We start from the raw sequence: 16,532 nt of genomic DNA on the forward strand, positions 1-16,532 counted from the left end.
TGGGACTCCTCCCCTCCTATCTCAGAGCTTGAGCTGCGTGCCTTTGATGCCTAGCATCTATTTCCCTTAGTGAGCCCCTGGTTAACCCTATCACTGCAATAACAAGCAACAAGTCTACCCAGTCTACTAGAAAGGTTAGCACTGGCAACAGTGAAGAAAGTAAGAGGTTAAAAATAGCTCAAAACGATTCACGTAATGATGGTAAGAAGCTGTAACTACCCAAATGCTTGTTCAGTTTGAATAGTTTCCCCCTCCCAGCAGTAGAGTAGCTACAGGAGGGGTGGTGCAGTAAGTATTTCTGGCGCCACAACATGCCGTGTAAAGTGTCCCCTCCCACTTGCCATCAGAGCCATTCTGGGTAGAGATGGCAATGTCTAAGCGGCCCCTTCCCCACTTGCCTTCAGAGCCATTCTGGGCAGCAACACTGTTGACATCACTGCCCAGAATGGCTCCAATGGCCAGAGGAGGGGACTCTTACATGGCGTGTTGTAGCACCTGCGCTATTCACTGTGCCCCCCTCTGTAACTACGCTACTGCCCCAGAGTCAAGTCCTCCGCAGTTCTCTTGCTTTTCAACAAGTGGTTCAAATAGCATTGGTGGTACTTTACAGTATGGCTGGTGCTAACTGGGTCTGCATGACACTGCTCTACCTGGCCTGACACCATCAAATGCTGCAGCAGTGCATCACAAGGTGTGGTTGTGCAGCTCCTCAAAAGAGACACAGAATGCGCAAGGAGAGAAGGAAGGTGCAGAGCAAGGCAGAGATCAGGAGGAGGCAACAACGAGAAAAGCTTCTCCCTCGTTGCAAGGTAAACTATGGGACAAGCTACCCACAATAGGTATCTTAGATGGCAGTATGTTCTGGAGACCTTTGGAATATCACACTCTCCCTACTCTCTCCTCTTCCTCTGTATGTGAAATGAGGATGAAAGCTTTTGCATTTGCTTTAAGAAAGAAATACAACACCCCACTATATACAAATTTAAGCCTCTCATGGTGCATTCAGCCCCCACAAATGCCCAGGCTTACAGTGGCAGTGGCATAGCAGAGGGATGCAGGGGATAAATTGCCCTGGGTACCATGCCTTGAGGGGATGCCAACCCTGATGGTATATTCGAGGCAAAAAAAAGCGGCATGAGTCTCATGTTGGCCACATACAGAAGGCCTTTCTAAGATTTCTGGGAGGGCTTCTGAGGCGTGGGGAGGCTTCTTCCCCATACATCAGACCACCTCCTGGATGTGGGATGCATGTGTTAAACACCCTGGGGGTGTTAACACAGGTCATGATAAACTTGGCAGCAGGGTTTTGTTGTTGTTTTTTTGTGCCCCTAGGCAGTGGCATAGCTAGATCATTTGACACCCAGGTCCATACATTTTTTTGTCATCACAAAATTAATTTGTCAGTGTGTAAGGGTGCCCATCAGGATGGGGAGCGAAATTGGGTGCCAGTCAGAATGGGAGCCCAGGTCTATCTAGCAGGTTGATCTGGGCTCAAAGTCTGGACAGGAGCCCAGGTTTACCTGCCTAGAAGAGGCAGTTCCAGAGGACAATTGGAATGGGAGCCCTGCTTTGAGTTCAGGAAACTGTAATTTTTGTTAACGTAAGACAATTGCATTGTTGTTTTCTGGCTTTTTTGGCCATAACTTTTGTTAGAGTTGAGATATTTCACCCCTGTACGTTTCATTGCATTCTGCTGTAAATTACGTATCAAATGGTGTATACTATGATGATATTATTCCTAACAACCATGATTTTAGCAATTTTGGTCACAAGTGCTTTCACCCCCCCTTGGGTGGTATACGGGGTAGACTGCCCCCACACCCTGCCCCCCACTAGCTATGCAACTGCTCCCCAGGGTGCCAGATGGATTAACTACACCACTGTACAGTGAAAAGAGATGAGCGATGAACCATAGATGCTGGGTGGCAGAAGCGCCAATGACAGGATCCTGTAGAGACACTGCACTGACACTGAGGACTTTGGGGCAGTGTTGGCAAACACTTGATCAAGTGGAGGTCTTGATCAAGTCCTGCACTGGACCTCCCATGCTAACCTCTTGCCCACCACTGGAAGGAGCATTGAGCACTGAGGGTGCAGGCCTGACTTGGCCAACCTCTAATGTCACCTCTATTCTGGGGGATGCTCCCATGTGCAGAAACGGGTGCTGAGCACAGCAGAAGTGCAAGTCTCTTGGGCAGCTTGCGCCACCATTGCAACCACTATAGGATGCTCTCCATATATCCACTCTTCCTCCCAGTTGCCCCTTGGTTCTTTACATATTGTACTGTTAGGAAGGTGGTGGCTAGGGAAATTAAGAGCAGAGATCTTCGGCCAAGGAAGTCTCCAGTATCACAGTTCTAGCTATCGTCATTCTGTTTTCGTGACGAAGGGCAGCAGATAGTACACCACTGCCTAGATAGCGAATGATTTCATAGATGAGGATACTTTGATTGGAGGCAGGAGGAAATGCTGCTAAGGAAAGCACCGAGAACAGGCGGGTGACGGCAGAAGTCACAGAGTCCATGGTTGGAACATGCATTTTTCTGTCTGGATTTCTGACTCATTTTACTAATGGGAAATGTTGCTCATGTAAAGAAAATAGCTCAGATGTAGACAGTCACAAGGAAAAAATGGAAGCTCCAAATCACAGGCGGAGCTTACGAAACAGATTTACGTGCTGAGATAAATCATTGGCCCATGAAGCCTCGTATTGCCTACACACTGACTGGCAAGAGTCCAGGTTTCCAAGGATAGGTCCCGTCTTCCTTGGTTCTACCAGGTTTTGGAGATCTTTGGCATACAAAGTTCACACTGTACCAGAGGGCAATAGCTCCCCCCCCCTTTTTACAGGGTTATTTTGAAAATTGTCTATGCTCTGCATCTGTCTGGGGACAAACATCCATACCCCATTTTGTTTGCATGGCATCTCTGGGTGGGTATTTGTCCCCATGTAGATGCAGAGCAGCCTATCTAAACTGTCCCCGCCAATGCAGTCACACCACCGGAGCACACACGGCATCTTGTAGGTTGGTCAGTCCCAGAGATCTGTTCCCGTGCCCAGAGATGAGCCTCCACTGCCTGAATGGGTCTTCTCAGACCTGCGCCAGCAATTTTGCTGGTACAAGTCCAAGTGGACCTGGGAAGGCAGGCTGAAGCCAGGAAAAGGGATAGGTTGTTGGTGTCGGTGCTGCTTCTAGCCCCCTCCTTGCATCAACACATCCCCTCCCTGTCCCAGTCTCTGGCCCATTCCTCCCTCTGCCAACCCAACACTGGGGTTTTTCCTGGGTTCACTGGTGCACGGCCATGGCCACTCACAGCCTATGGTGGTGCCATGGCTGTGCTCTACGGCTTTGTCACCTTTTGTGATAGCCATAAAACCCACTGAACCACCAGAATGCAAGTTCCAGCAGTGCAGCTGGCCCATAGGATTGGGCCCTAATCTTTTTAAAAGTCTAGTTCTTTTCTCCCTGTTATAACTGAATAGATTACAGTCAGTACTGACAGGTGGGATTTTGGGAGTACATGTGAATCCCCTATTTTATCAACTAAAACAGGTTGCAACCAGTCCATTTCCTGTTGCAATTTCAATGGTCATTCATTGCTTCTAAAGCCCCAAATGGTTTAAGCTCAAAATGTCACAAGGTGTTCTCATATGATCCATCATCTACAATCAGGTTTGCTGAGAGGCCCTTGCCAGCATCTGAGGCATGGTTAGTGAAAACACAAAAAAGGTCTGTTGTTAAGAACAAGCCCCACTGGATCAGGCCATAGGCTTATCTAGTCCAGCTTCCTGAATTTCAGTGGCCCACCAAATGCCTCAGGGAGCACACAACAAGAGACCTTCATCCTGGTACCATCCCTTGCATCTGGCATTCTGAGGTATCCCACTTCTAAAATCAAGAAGTTGCACATACACATCATGGTTTGTAACCTGTGACGGATTTTTCCTCCAGAAATTTGTCCAATCCCCTTTTAATGGCATCTAGGCCAGATGCCATTATCACATCCTGTGGCAAGGACTTCCACAAACTACACACTGAGTAAAGAAATTTTTTTTTGTCTGTCCTAACTCTCCCAACACTCAATTTTAGTGAATGTCTCTTGGTTCTGGTGTTATGTGAGAGGGAAAAGAGCATCTACATCCACTCATTAATCCCCTGCATAATTGTGTATGTCTCAATCTTGTCCCCCCTCAGGCACCTTTTTTCTAGACTGAAGAGCCCCAAACACTGTAGTCTTTCCTCATGAGTTGTCCTAGTCCAGAATCACTCTTTTAGTCACTTTTTTTGCACCTTTTCCATTTTCATGATATCCTTTTTTTGTGATATGGCAACCAGAACTGGACTCAATACTCCAAGTGTGGCCTTACCATCAATTTGTACAATTGCATTATAATATTAGCCATTTTATTCTCAATACCTTTTCTAATGATCCCAAACATAGAATTAGCCTTTTTCGCCACCACCTTTGGAACTCCTTGCCACTCAGTCTTATGCTGTTCTACCACCAGTCAAAGACATTTTTTGTTTTAGCAGGCCTTTGGTCTGGCTTCTGTTTGATCTTATCTGAACTTCCCTTGTTATTTTTTTTTGCTTTTAACTTGCTCTTATATATTGTCTTGGGTGTTCTTACTATTATAAAAAGACACTATTTCACTGTTTTAAACAAAAAAAACAACTCACTAAAATCTGTGGGATCCGGAAGAGCTTAATTATGACTTGCTCTTTGTTTAAAAAGTTTAAATGTAAGGAATTTATATGCCTAGTGAATCAGATTAGAGGAAGGGCTGTAGTTCAGTAGTAGAACTACTTTGCATGCAAAATGTTCAATCTCTTCCATCTCCAGGGAGGAAAAGTACTCCTGTTTGACATGCAGAACTGCTACCAATCAGTGTCAACCAGACTGATGGATTTATGGTTTCAGCTTAAGGCAGTTTAAATGTTCATAATCTAGTTGCAACTCGTTGCTGGGATCATATATCCAGTTTAGGTCATTTTAAAAGCCAACAGATTATAGGGCTACTCCAAATGTACCAAAATAGTACTTCCATTTTGGTACTTCCTCTGAACAAGAACTAGTCATCGATTGATTAAAATTATGATTTCAATTTGGAAGAACAAGCAATCACTTGTTCCAAAATGTTTTCAAACCTGAGTGTCACGCATAACAAACACTTGATGTGACGTTTATTTTGCGTTTCCAATTACGAAACAAGCCAATCTTTCATTCATCTGTGGAGTGAACAAATAAGTCAGCCTCATTCAGAAAGGGAACAAAGGACATATTTGCAGACTTTGCAAATATTACTTGATGCAAACAGTTACCTTGCCTTCAGACCAAAGGGCTTGTAAGCTAAGATGGAAGCCATATTTGCTCATAGGAAGCTGCATCAATAGAAGTGGTATTTCAGGTTAATTACTCAGAAGGCTTGTGCAGTTAAAGCTCTGGGAAACTTCCATATGGTCATGAATGCTTCTGACTCAGAATAAAAGTATAATAGAGGTTTGTTTTTAAGTACAAATCGTCAGCAACCCACACCTCCCATATCTTAAATGCTTGAGGTTGTCAGTTCAGATGAAGCCCAAAACCAGATATTTCTGAGGTGGGTCAAGTGATGGCACAAGATGACCAACCCATTAAAAATAAGAGGGGAAATCTGGTATTGGAATGTGGGACTTGTCATGAATATGTACAGTTTAGGCCTAGTAGCATTGCAAAGCCTGAACCACAGTAACCCAGTAACACAGAAGGGGCTTGCAAGGGGCTTGTAGTCCTAGCTGCAAGAATTTACGATTCAATGGAAGGTGATAATGTAGCACCTAGGCAGCCAGAAAGACACCCATCAAGGATGGAATGCAGCTGTAGATCTCCAGGGGGGAGGGAAGAGCTGAGAGGGAGAGCTTCCATCCCACTTCTGGAGGACAGAGTTTTTTGTCTTTTGGTCTTGGTCTCTGGATGAGAGAGGTGGTGGGTGCACATCCTGCCCCGCCAGGACCATGTGGCCATAGGTAACTGGCCTGAGGATCTACAAAAGAAGCTGACCCAGGTGAGGGTTAGAGAATAATAGAGTTAGCAAGTTAGCTTTGTTGTTTTATGCTGATGTTTCCTAGAAGTTTTTATGCCTCTAGCAATTGCTGCCTTTTGTAACTTTTTGTAACCCTACGTACTTAATAAAGTAAAAATCCTTTTACCATGTTGGCTCATTGTCTGTTGGGGACAAAGGTTCAGAATCCTGCCTAGCTGTTCAGCAAGCTACCAAAAATCCTCATTGTGGTCTAGTAACTTGAAGACTGAGACTTTAAGAAAGTGCTCAGTGCCTACAAGGGATATAGTTAAGCCTAGAGGGTCTCAGTATCCCTGGACTGAGACACTGGCTCTTACAGGGTGGTGGCAGTACTACTGAACAGGGATCTTTGAGGGCTCTAGGGTTCAGAACCAACGACTCTGAGCATCCAAAACCCTGGGAGTGTGAGACCAAGTGTACGACAGACTGGTAAAAGGACAGGGCCTACCTTTAATTAGATAATTATGCAACTTTAGTAATAACCGGTACTAGAATCAGTTTTCTTTTCCTCTTACTTTTTGTATCATGTCTATCAGGTCGTAAGTTCATGGGCTGGGCTTTAGATGTATTTTAATTTAGGCACCTAGGAAACTTTACAGTACCTAGGAAACTTCAGGCACTTTAAAAATTAAAAATCATAACCTCCAAGTACATGAAGAATATTTTCAATTAAGGTTCCTCATTCTTAAGATACTGTCTTCTGCCCCTGTTGCTTCAATGAAATACATTTCCTTGTTGGACTCCTATATGCACCTTTGTGGGAGTAAGCCAAACTGAACACGACTTACTTTTGAATAGACATGCATAGGATTATGATGTTTACGAATGCTGGATGCAATCAGGTCAAAAGAAAGAAAACCAAAAATGTATGAATAATATACAAACACCCCTTACACACACACACACACACACACCCCTAATCCTTAAAAAAAAGTGAATTGACACGAAACATGTGGAAAAGATATTTAATTGTAAATAGAAAAAGTAGGCCAGAGTACAGTTTTAAGGGCAATTGCTTTGTATAGGTTATCTAGATGATTTATAAAGTTATACATTTCATAAAAGCACAGAAAGACACAGCAAAGCACAAATCAAAGACAAGGTATAATTTTGAAATAAAGGAGCTGCACGGTCGTTTGAAGTGTAATGCAATACAGCACTCAATAAATTTTTAAGGCAGTATGGTCTAAGTGAAGGTCTAGAAGCCACGAACGTCTGAATTTTATACCTGGTCCTGCCACTGTGACTTGGTCTACAGAATGAGGTGGCTAGTCCTGAGCTGGTAGAATGGACTGTGACACTTGAGAGCAGAGGTGGGCGAAAGAATTTTTGAAGGTTGCCCTTTGTATAAAAAAAAAATTACTTCTACCACAAAACCTGCAAACCTTTGTGCAAACAGAACATTAGCACATTTGAGAGATGGCAGGCCAAGAATCATTCCCTGGTCCTGCTAATTTTCTTGTTGCAAGTAGTTTTGAGGCAGCATTCAAAAACAGCAAAAGGGAAATGGTACAGTCAATTCTACCACCTGATTCTGCTGCATGTCTGTAGATCAGACCTAGATGTCAATTGATATCTGTTTTCTCCTTAACCCTTTCCCCCCTCAAATCAAACTGTGGTTGGTTGTTTGATTATTTTAACCCCAGTTTGGGAACAAGTGCTTACTTACCTACCTACTTCCCATCGGTGTGTTAAGATAAGGGTCCCATTCCTAAAACACATTTATTTCTATCATTTGGATACTTCTCATATGTAGGAGCATTTAGGATTGCCCTCCTATCCCTTGATATTACAGCATTATATGCTGGAAATGCTAAATATAATATTTTGGATTACTGCACAAACACAAACATAATTATAGCAATTAGAAATGACTGCAGGTGACAACAGCAGCAACCCAGCAAACAAAGCAAAATCAAACTGTGGTTGGTTGGTTGCTTATTTTAAATGCAAAAAACTTCCTAGAATTCATGATTAGGGCAATCTCAATTCTACTGTGTTGTTTGGAGAAAACAGAGTGTATTCCCAGTACAACTATATGAAGACAATGGGCATGGATTTTATTTTTAAATTTTTTAAGTAATCCTTTGCAAGCACCACTGAAACAAACAGGACAAGAGATCACAGGAAGAATGGGAGAGAAGGGCACAGGAACATCACCCATGCAGTCCCTGTTTAGTCAGATGCAAGAGGCTCAACAGCCCACAGAAATATAGATTTCTATGGTTCATTTCAGTGTGGCTCACAGGATCCCAGCCATGCTGCCCAATTTTCATACACTATGCATACTGTTAGTACATGATGGCTGCAGTCCTGCAAGGGGAGAGAGGGTGTGGAGCGGCTCTCTTGATGGCTCCCACTTAACCCCATCTCCCCTCCCATCATGCTGCTGTCATGCAACACCTGCAAGGCCCGTGCAATTTTAATCAAGCCTTCCAGCCCCCATGCTGTCTTCTGTTATATGCAGGAGAGATGCGAGCCCGTTACATGCTATTACACATAAATCTGGACCCTTTCTCATTGAACGGTTGTTAAAACCTTTGTAGTATACCTGATATACTGTCAATTGTTTTATGTGCTCCTTCATACCTGGTTTTGGTCAGTATGGTATCTGAACACACCTTATTTTGATTTTGTCGCTCATCTATAGATTTCCAAAAGTGAAACTTTCTTCCATCCATCTCTCGCAACCACTGTCTTGTACTTTTGGGGTCACTGCACCCTGCCTGGTTTATTGCACTGTAAAGTAACAGCATGCTAAATTGTGGTATGGCTGGCATGATAAGAGAGGGGAAGCTGAAGGTTATGCAGGGCAACTCTGAGTCTTGAGTTCCAGTCCACCCGCAGGATCATGGCCTGGGTTTGTTAGACACACTGGAAATGTAATTTCATGCTCCAACTGTAATAATTTCAGACAATTCATATATTACAAAAACACTGGTTTTGGTTTTCTTTTTCTTCACCCAAGTTACATTCCTCCAAGAAATGCCACTCTCAAATAAAATAATAATAATAATCAGTAAAAAAAAAACCACACAACAACCCTGACTGCTATCCACCAGATTGCTTTCCACTCCCCATCTCCATTCACCAATGATCTTTAGGCTAAACTTTTTCTCATAATTTTCCCTCCACTTACCTGAAAAATACTTATACAAGCTTATAGAAATTATAAAAAAAACATGCAGCATATGTACAAACTGAAACGTTTAAAAAATATCAGCTTCATATACACGTAAATCTACTTGAATATATCAGAAATTAAATATTAAAAAATTACAGTTTCTAAAAAACAAAAACAAAAAGATTTCCAGAGACTTAGGCGACTACTTAAAGCTGTACAATGGGCTCGCTCTCAAGGTTGATTCTGCCACATAATTCATTTTACAGTGTCAGTTGAAATCAACGTATCACCCTTAAAACTGTTCTGTATTTCAACAGTTTCATACTAAAATCAAAAAAGTCTCAAAAAACATTGGCTTTGCGTGTTTGTGGATCCCTTCAAAAAGATTCAGCAACTAATTTTGGAACTGTAAAAAAACAACTATTTACAGTATTTCTTCTTTAAATATCTTTGCACAAAATGTCTAAATTCTTTGTTGTTGTTTTTATCATACAAGAAATGCACCGGAGCTCCTGGTTTTAAGTCCAGTTTCAAACCTGTAGCATCTTCTCTAGCATATAATCCAGGGTCTATGCCTGGGCAGCAGGCAGGTCCAGATTATACCACAGAGTTCTTAATTGGCTTAGCGGGAGGCTCACATCAACCATTCAAACGGCTTCTTTGTTAGTTTGGAGGCGGGTCATTGCCTCCAATTTCTGCCTATAGGCTTCTGCCTCCTGCTCTTTCTTTAGAAGCTGCTGGCGGTACTTCTGCGCTTCCCGATTGGCCTCATCCAGCTGTTTTTGCAAAGTTTCTCTTTCCTATTTAGACAGAGAAAAAGCTCATCAACCATTGATCATGTGAAAAGCAACATCTGAACTACAATGTTTTCTGTGAGCCAAATTATGAAAATGCCCAAGACTGACAGTCTGTGTATTTATATTCAGAAGTAAAGTTCAACGGGACCTACTCCCAGGTAAGCGGGTACAGCACTGCAGTTTGAGCCTGACATCAGAAAGCCACCCCCCCCCCCCAAAAAAAACCTTGATTACTAAGCTCCTGAGATGAAGAGAGACTATGAACCTAAACCAGCAGAAGTAACACTAAAATGATTGACAGCACTGTAATGGCCCATGGCCAACTCTGGTCTTGGATGACAACCAGCTGGCCCACCATTCATCTGCAGCTGACAAAAAAAGCTTTTAGCAAAGTTTCAGGAGGAATGGGAAACTGCAGATGTGTGTGTGGACCACACCACACACATTCCCAGCTGAAGTAGCTACTATGCACCATTTTAAAATCTTAAGACACAATGATCTTATTCTTAGGGGTTAAGTTCTGCTGGACTTTGTGTCATTGTGCTCAAGATTGGGAAGGAAGTCTGCCATCTACAAACATTAAGCCTGACTGCTTGCACGTAGATCAGTCTGCCTAACCTCATTGGCCTGTTCAAGTGCACCAAACTATAACAGCAAGGACAGTAATGAAGTGTGAGGGACTGCACCACTAATATCTAAGATGTCACCGTTTCCCTCTGTTGCCTTGCACTAGGTTGCTGGGCACCTCTACCCAGAGCGGCGAAGCTATTCTCAAAAGAGGCCATGGTTCCCCTGCCAGCTGAGTTCCCACTGAGAAAGCTACAGTGACAGTGAGCTGTACATTAAGACTTCCCCAGTTCTAATCATGTCTCCGCCATGAATTCACTAGGCGGCCTTAAAACAAGCCATTCTCACAGCCTCAGCTCTCCAGTTGCAATATGGGGATAATATCAATGACTTACCTTAAAGGGTTGTTGTAAGATTACATCAAGATAATACACATGAAGCATTTTGTACTCTCAAAAAGTGCCATATAAATTTAAGCATTATTATCACCATCATAGTTACTCTGGGATAGGCAGCAAATGGCTGCATTTAGTTGCTGTGGTTGCTTTTTGAGTCCCAAGTGCCACCCTCCTCTTTCCCTGTCTGTTGCACTGTTTCTGAAGAGAAAGTGATGGAAAGAGAGCCTAAGACTTGACATGAGAAAGAGAGCTAATGCATTTCAGATAAAGGAAACAGACTGGACTGTTGAGCAAGATGGTGAAATCCTCCTCTCACTTCAATGCTTGGTTCTCCATCCTAGCCCTATCCACAATCCAAAGAGCATCCTATAGGTAAACATGGTTAGCCAGGACCATATGGTGTACATAAACGGTGCCACTAGATAACTGTGTGCCACAATAGGAAGCATGAATCATTCAAACCCCTCTCCAGCCTTCCACCCAGGACACTATCCTCTCTCTCACCCATTGCTTGTCATTCTTGTCTGCCAATATATTTGTGTATGTGTAGTGTAAGGAAATATTGAACTCGGGAGAAATCTGCACACAAGGCAAAGACAGAAGGGAAAAACTGCAACATCTCAGAGGGTTAACTGGACAAGTACAATGGGCTTATGGGCTGCTTCTTTCAGAACAGAGTGGTACACGTTTTCAGCAACACAGGGAGAAAAGACAGAATATTACTGCTGTAGGACTGTGCTTTAAGGAAGTTTTTAAACTTGATTTTGTTCTTTCCTCTGTGCTTGTGAAGACACTCACAGCATGGTTTCTGTTACAACAGTAACAAAGCTTTTAGCAAAGTTTGAGGAGGAAAGGGAAACTGCTAGATGTAAAAGGAAAATAACACGATGACATTGTCTGAAGACCTTTTGTGCCTAATATCACAGAATATGCTAACATTCCTATTGCTATAAGAAACATAACCACTGCTGACTTTTAAACTTGGACTCTTATTTAGGAGGTAGAATCTTATCTACCTCAGAATGCCAGATGCAGGGGAGAGCACCAGAACGAAGGTTGTATCTTGCTGTCTTGTGTACTTCCTGAAGCATTTGGTGGGCCACTGTGAGATACAGGAAGCTGGACTAGATGGGCCTTTGGCCTGATCCAGTGGGGCTCTTCTTATGCTATTTTTTCCAAATAATACTGCTCTTGAAATGGTGCCTGGATGTATTTTTTCTTTTTAAAATAAATCAATAAGTCAACCATTGACCCAAACCAGCTGCTCTATTTGATGAGAGAGAATGCACTCATAGTTTAAAAACATGAACAAAACTTAAGTTCAAAGCAAGAGACATTTCCTCTGTCCTATGAAATGCCCTCTATTGGATTTTGGTGAATTCAAATGGTCAGTTCATAAGATGCTGCCCTTGAATGATGCATCCAGCACCATCTCTGCCTTATTGCAAATAATTGCCTAGGAAATGGCTTTGTTCTGAGCCTTTCCCAAGCAAAAGCTTTTTAAAAAAACACACATAAAATTAGCTTTTATAAAATAATCTAATTTCAGTCATGGTTTCTTCTTCAATCACTAGAGAGCACGACATAAAAGTCAGTGAGGAAATCTAGTTGTAAATAGTGTTTTGCTGAAATGAGATGACCAAAAGGAAAACACAAAGATTTAACCCCTCCTTCTCCTTTCCTCTAATAAACACCCGCTTCTTTTTTCTTACAGCATTATCTTAACTACATTTACTTGGAATATCATTGGTTATAACAAGATTTACTTCCAGGTATATTTAGGATCGCAGCCTAAATAGCAGATCATTGTATAGTTTTATCCTGATGATATACTATATGACTTCTTAGGGCTTATCTTTCCCTGTTCAAAACTCTTCTGCTGTTGCTGACAACTTCCACATCACTGCTTGAACAGTACCTTAAAACTAGAAACTGGCAATTTGGGTACCTAATCACTGCTAGTCAGACCTGATCATCTAATAGTCTCCTGCTAGCAAACAACTCCATTTTTTCTTGCTTGGAACGGCTTGTCCCACTGTGAACACACACATGGATGCTGCTGCTCCTTCAAATTCCTCTTCCAAACCCATCTTCTCTGGCAAACCTTTGGTCTTAAACTCTCACTTTTCATCACTTGCTGAAATGAAGGCTATAGACATATTTGCTCACTCTAGAACAGAGGTCTCCAAACTCCGGAACAGGAGGGCCAGATGCAGCCCGCAGCAAGCCTCTTTCCGGCCCACGGTCAACCTCTTGTCCCCTGAAAGCCTCTGGCCCACTCAACTGAACATGACCAGAACTGTGCTCTGATTGTGTCTGGAGGGTCTTCTGAGGGCCAGAGAGGTTGAATGAATGAGCCCATTCATTCATTTATTCACTCATCTAAGTTCCATCTCTAATTTATTTATTTAAATTTTATATTTCTATTTAAATTTTTTTTCCGGCCCTCAACACCACACCAGATATTTGATGCGGCCCTCTGGCCAAAAAGTTTGGAGAACCCTGCTCTAGACCCTTAATAATCTTGCCTCTCCCTCCCTTCCTTTCTGTTGTCTTCTCTACTGCTGAAAAAAAGATTGCAAAATCCTCAGGGTACAGACCTGCCTTTTGCTAATGAAACCCTGTAAAGCTTCTTGTACAATAATGACAGGGAATAAACAACAGTAACTTCTAAGCATGCCTAAAGCCAGGAAATCTCACTGTTAAATTGGACACATGCTTTGAGTCAGAAAGCAATAAGGATATTAATGACAGTGCATTAATGACACTTAAGCTCTGGTAACAATCCTGAGCACTGTGTAGGGAGGGGCTGCTTGTTAGAGTTTAATAATGTTCTGCTCCCATGGAACATCCAAAACATCAATCTCCAATGAAATTCAAAACTGACACCTGTCTTTTCTGTAGTATCTAATTCTTGTTATTGTAGCTTGACTACAAAAAATTCTTATGTACTCTGACTGAGAAGCTTAAAAAGAAGAAGCATTCAGGCTAATATTTAACGTGTAAACAAAATATTGGTGTGTATGAAGGCTTATTTTTTTGTGTGTGCGCGCTAAAACTCATACCTGAGAATTAAGATACTTTATCTGACACTATATTGGACAAATCATTAAAAGAAAGATGCTAGTGAAATATATTTACTGGATCAGTAGACCTCCAGTCTGTACAAGGCACAAGATGGTGTTTAATACAGAATTTTGAAGATACAGTGACTGAACACATCCACTACAGTTGCAGGATAGGTAGACTTTTGATAAAAATAAGCATGGAAATCATGGCAAAGGGGCTGATAGAAAGTACACGTGAGCTCAAAAATTCCTTCATTTTATACAAACGGTAAAGAAGAAACCTATTTCAACACAGAGTCTATTACATATGTACCAAAACTTGTAATATGGCATGCTTTAAATATTTTAAAACATACATAATATAAGGAAAGGTAGTTTTCCAAAAAATAATGCCCATTAACATAAGAACTTGCATCATTATAGAAGAACTGTGGGATTATATTTCCAGCCATCAAAGCGCATGTGATGGAACATTCATATTAACATAAATGTTTACTATGGTAGGGGGGAAAAATACCATAGCTGCATTGCATCAATTCCTTATTTTCTGACAGTTCAGAGAATTATAACTTCTTTTTTTTTAAGTATTTGGTTTAGCAAATCTCAGCTAACAGGTGTCTTACTTCTATCTCTGCAGACTCCACCCGATTTTCAACTATTTCAATGCACTGTCTCTTGACTGGTGGTTCTTCACTGATCACTGTTTCTTCAGCAATATCTGTTGCCGGTACTGTAAGTACTTAAATTAAAATAAGTTCATGTTAAAAATATGGAGATTATACTGCCTCAAAGTTCAGAAGATATACAAACAAAAAACCTGTGTACAGGGAATGGGCTAAATTGGTGCAAGGTATAGGAAATAAGTTGAAGCTATAGGAGTCAAAGGGCGCAATCCAAACCTGCGCTGGAGCAGGCAAGCCAGGAGGCTTATGCTGCATCCAACGCAGGTTCGTTGGCAGCAGCAGCTCAGTCACTGGCAAGGGGAAACTCTTCCCCTTACCCCTGGGTAAGGGCTGCTGGCCCCAATGGGATCTCCTCAGACCTGCGCCACCTCTGGAGGTAGCGCAAGTCTAAGGAGAGCAGAGCGGCTTGAAGGCTTATGTCAGCCTCCGCGTGTCAGTGCATCTAGATGCTCCTTCCTCCCACGGAGGTGCAAACGTGCTTTATGACACATTTGTGACCTTCCTGGGCCAGCCCAAGGGACGCTCAAGTCAACTTTAGGATTGTGCCCAAAGTTATACAGTGCTGTGTCAATGGGCAGGGAATTGTACTATAGCCTACACTTCCCCAGTGAGTATTCAGCCAGATTTACAAAGCAAAACAAAAAAGACAAGGGTACTAATAGTAACTTTTGATACTACCAGTTAGCTTGATCTTAATAAAACATATGTACCAAAATAAGTCCTGGACACATGTTGAGTAGGGAAGTTTAGGGTGGGACCACATACTCTAAGAGAAAAACAAATGTTCCCAAGCTTGCATTTCCCTTGTAATGTTAATGCAGGGGAAAGACTTGCAGGTGGACAGGAATGCGTGACTCTTTCCCCATCCTACTAACAGACCCCTGTATATGCCTTTCCTGAAGACCATGTTTACCTGGTTTTTCCCCAGCTGGGTTTCAAAACAGAAATAAGCCCAACTGATAGATGGGGCAGCGCATTTACAAGGAACAACTAGGAACTAGTCACTGATTCTCCCGTAAATCTGTTTCTAGTTCTGTCACAAAGCTCATCAAAAGGGAAACAGTCTATTTCCCCTGCTTGTTACATAAGGAAAACAATCAATCTCTGAACTAAGTCTTCCACTGTCCCAGTACCCGTCATTTCTCCTTTCCAAAGAAGAGGCCAAAGAATAACTCTTTGGGTCATTATGTCAAATATACTGCATAAAAAAAGTCTCAGCTTGCAACTTAAGTTTTCAGGCTTGCTTACATAGGCTTGCTTGCACAATCAACTTTCAAAGGTCTTTAAAGGTATTATCCCGAGATGGTCTATCTGCAGGGTGTCTCAGTCACTCATCACTATACAAAATTCTGTTTCAATTACAAGTTATCATGTTTCTCTATGATGAATTCAACCCACCTTCAACATGACCTTATTATTTTTCAGCTTGAAAGACATGAGAAAAGCACCTATGATTTTGCCAGAACTTGTTAATTCTCCTACAATCCACTTCAACCTCAAATTGAAGGAAGCTCCTCGTTCCTGTTAGTCTCTCTGTAGGTTGCAGGTTAGTTTATATTTATTTATAGTTGCCTGCACATGCAGCTCTTCAGTTAAGCAAGACTGTTAATCAAGAAGCATCTGCACTGCAAGCACTTCTAAAATACTTCTAAAGTAATATGATGGGTGGGGTTGTGTGTGGGGGGATGCACTATTTATTTATTACTAGATATATATTCCGTCTTTCTCCCCGAAGGGCACCCAAGGCAGCTAACAATCAAACATTGTATCCATACACGTCCCCCCATATCCACAGTTTCCATATCTGTGGGCGGAGGGTGGAACAGAACCC

At 42.2% G+C, this 16,532-nt stretch overlaps 1 protein-coding gene across 2 annotated transcripts in view; it reads right to left on the reverse strand.

Annotated features, from left to right (window-relative positions):
* Positions 1-7,024: 7,024 nt before the first annotated feature.
* GABPB1 (GA binding protein transcription factor subunit beta 1) overlaps positions 7,025-16,532 on the reverse strand; it is a 38,373-nt gene continuing 28,865 nt past the window's right edge. For both annotated transcript variants that reach the window (XM_066635872.1, XM_066635871.1), the window contains exons 8-9: positions 14,642-14,757; positions 7,025-9,988 (exon numbers count right to left, since the gene is read on the reverse strand). In XM_066635872.1, the coding sequence (XP_066491969.1) occupies positions 9,836-9,988; positions 14,642-14,757 (269 nt within the window). In that variant the 3' untranslated portion in view covers positions 7,025-9,835. The remainder of the gene's footprint in view (positions 9,989-14,641; positions 14,758-16,532) is intronic.

This window comes from Tiliqua scincoides, chromosome 8, assembly GCF_035046505.1.
Source record: "Tiliqua scincoides isolate rTilSci1 chromosome 8, rTilSci1.hap2, whole genome shotgun sequence".
In the NCBI taxonomy this organism is placed as follows: domain Eukaryota; kingdom Metazoa; phylum Chordata; class Lepidosauria; order Squamata; family Scincidae; genus Tiliqua; species Tiliqua scincoides.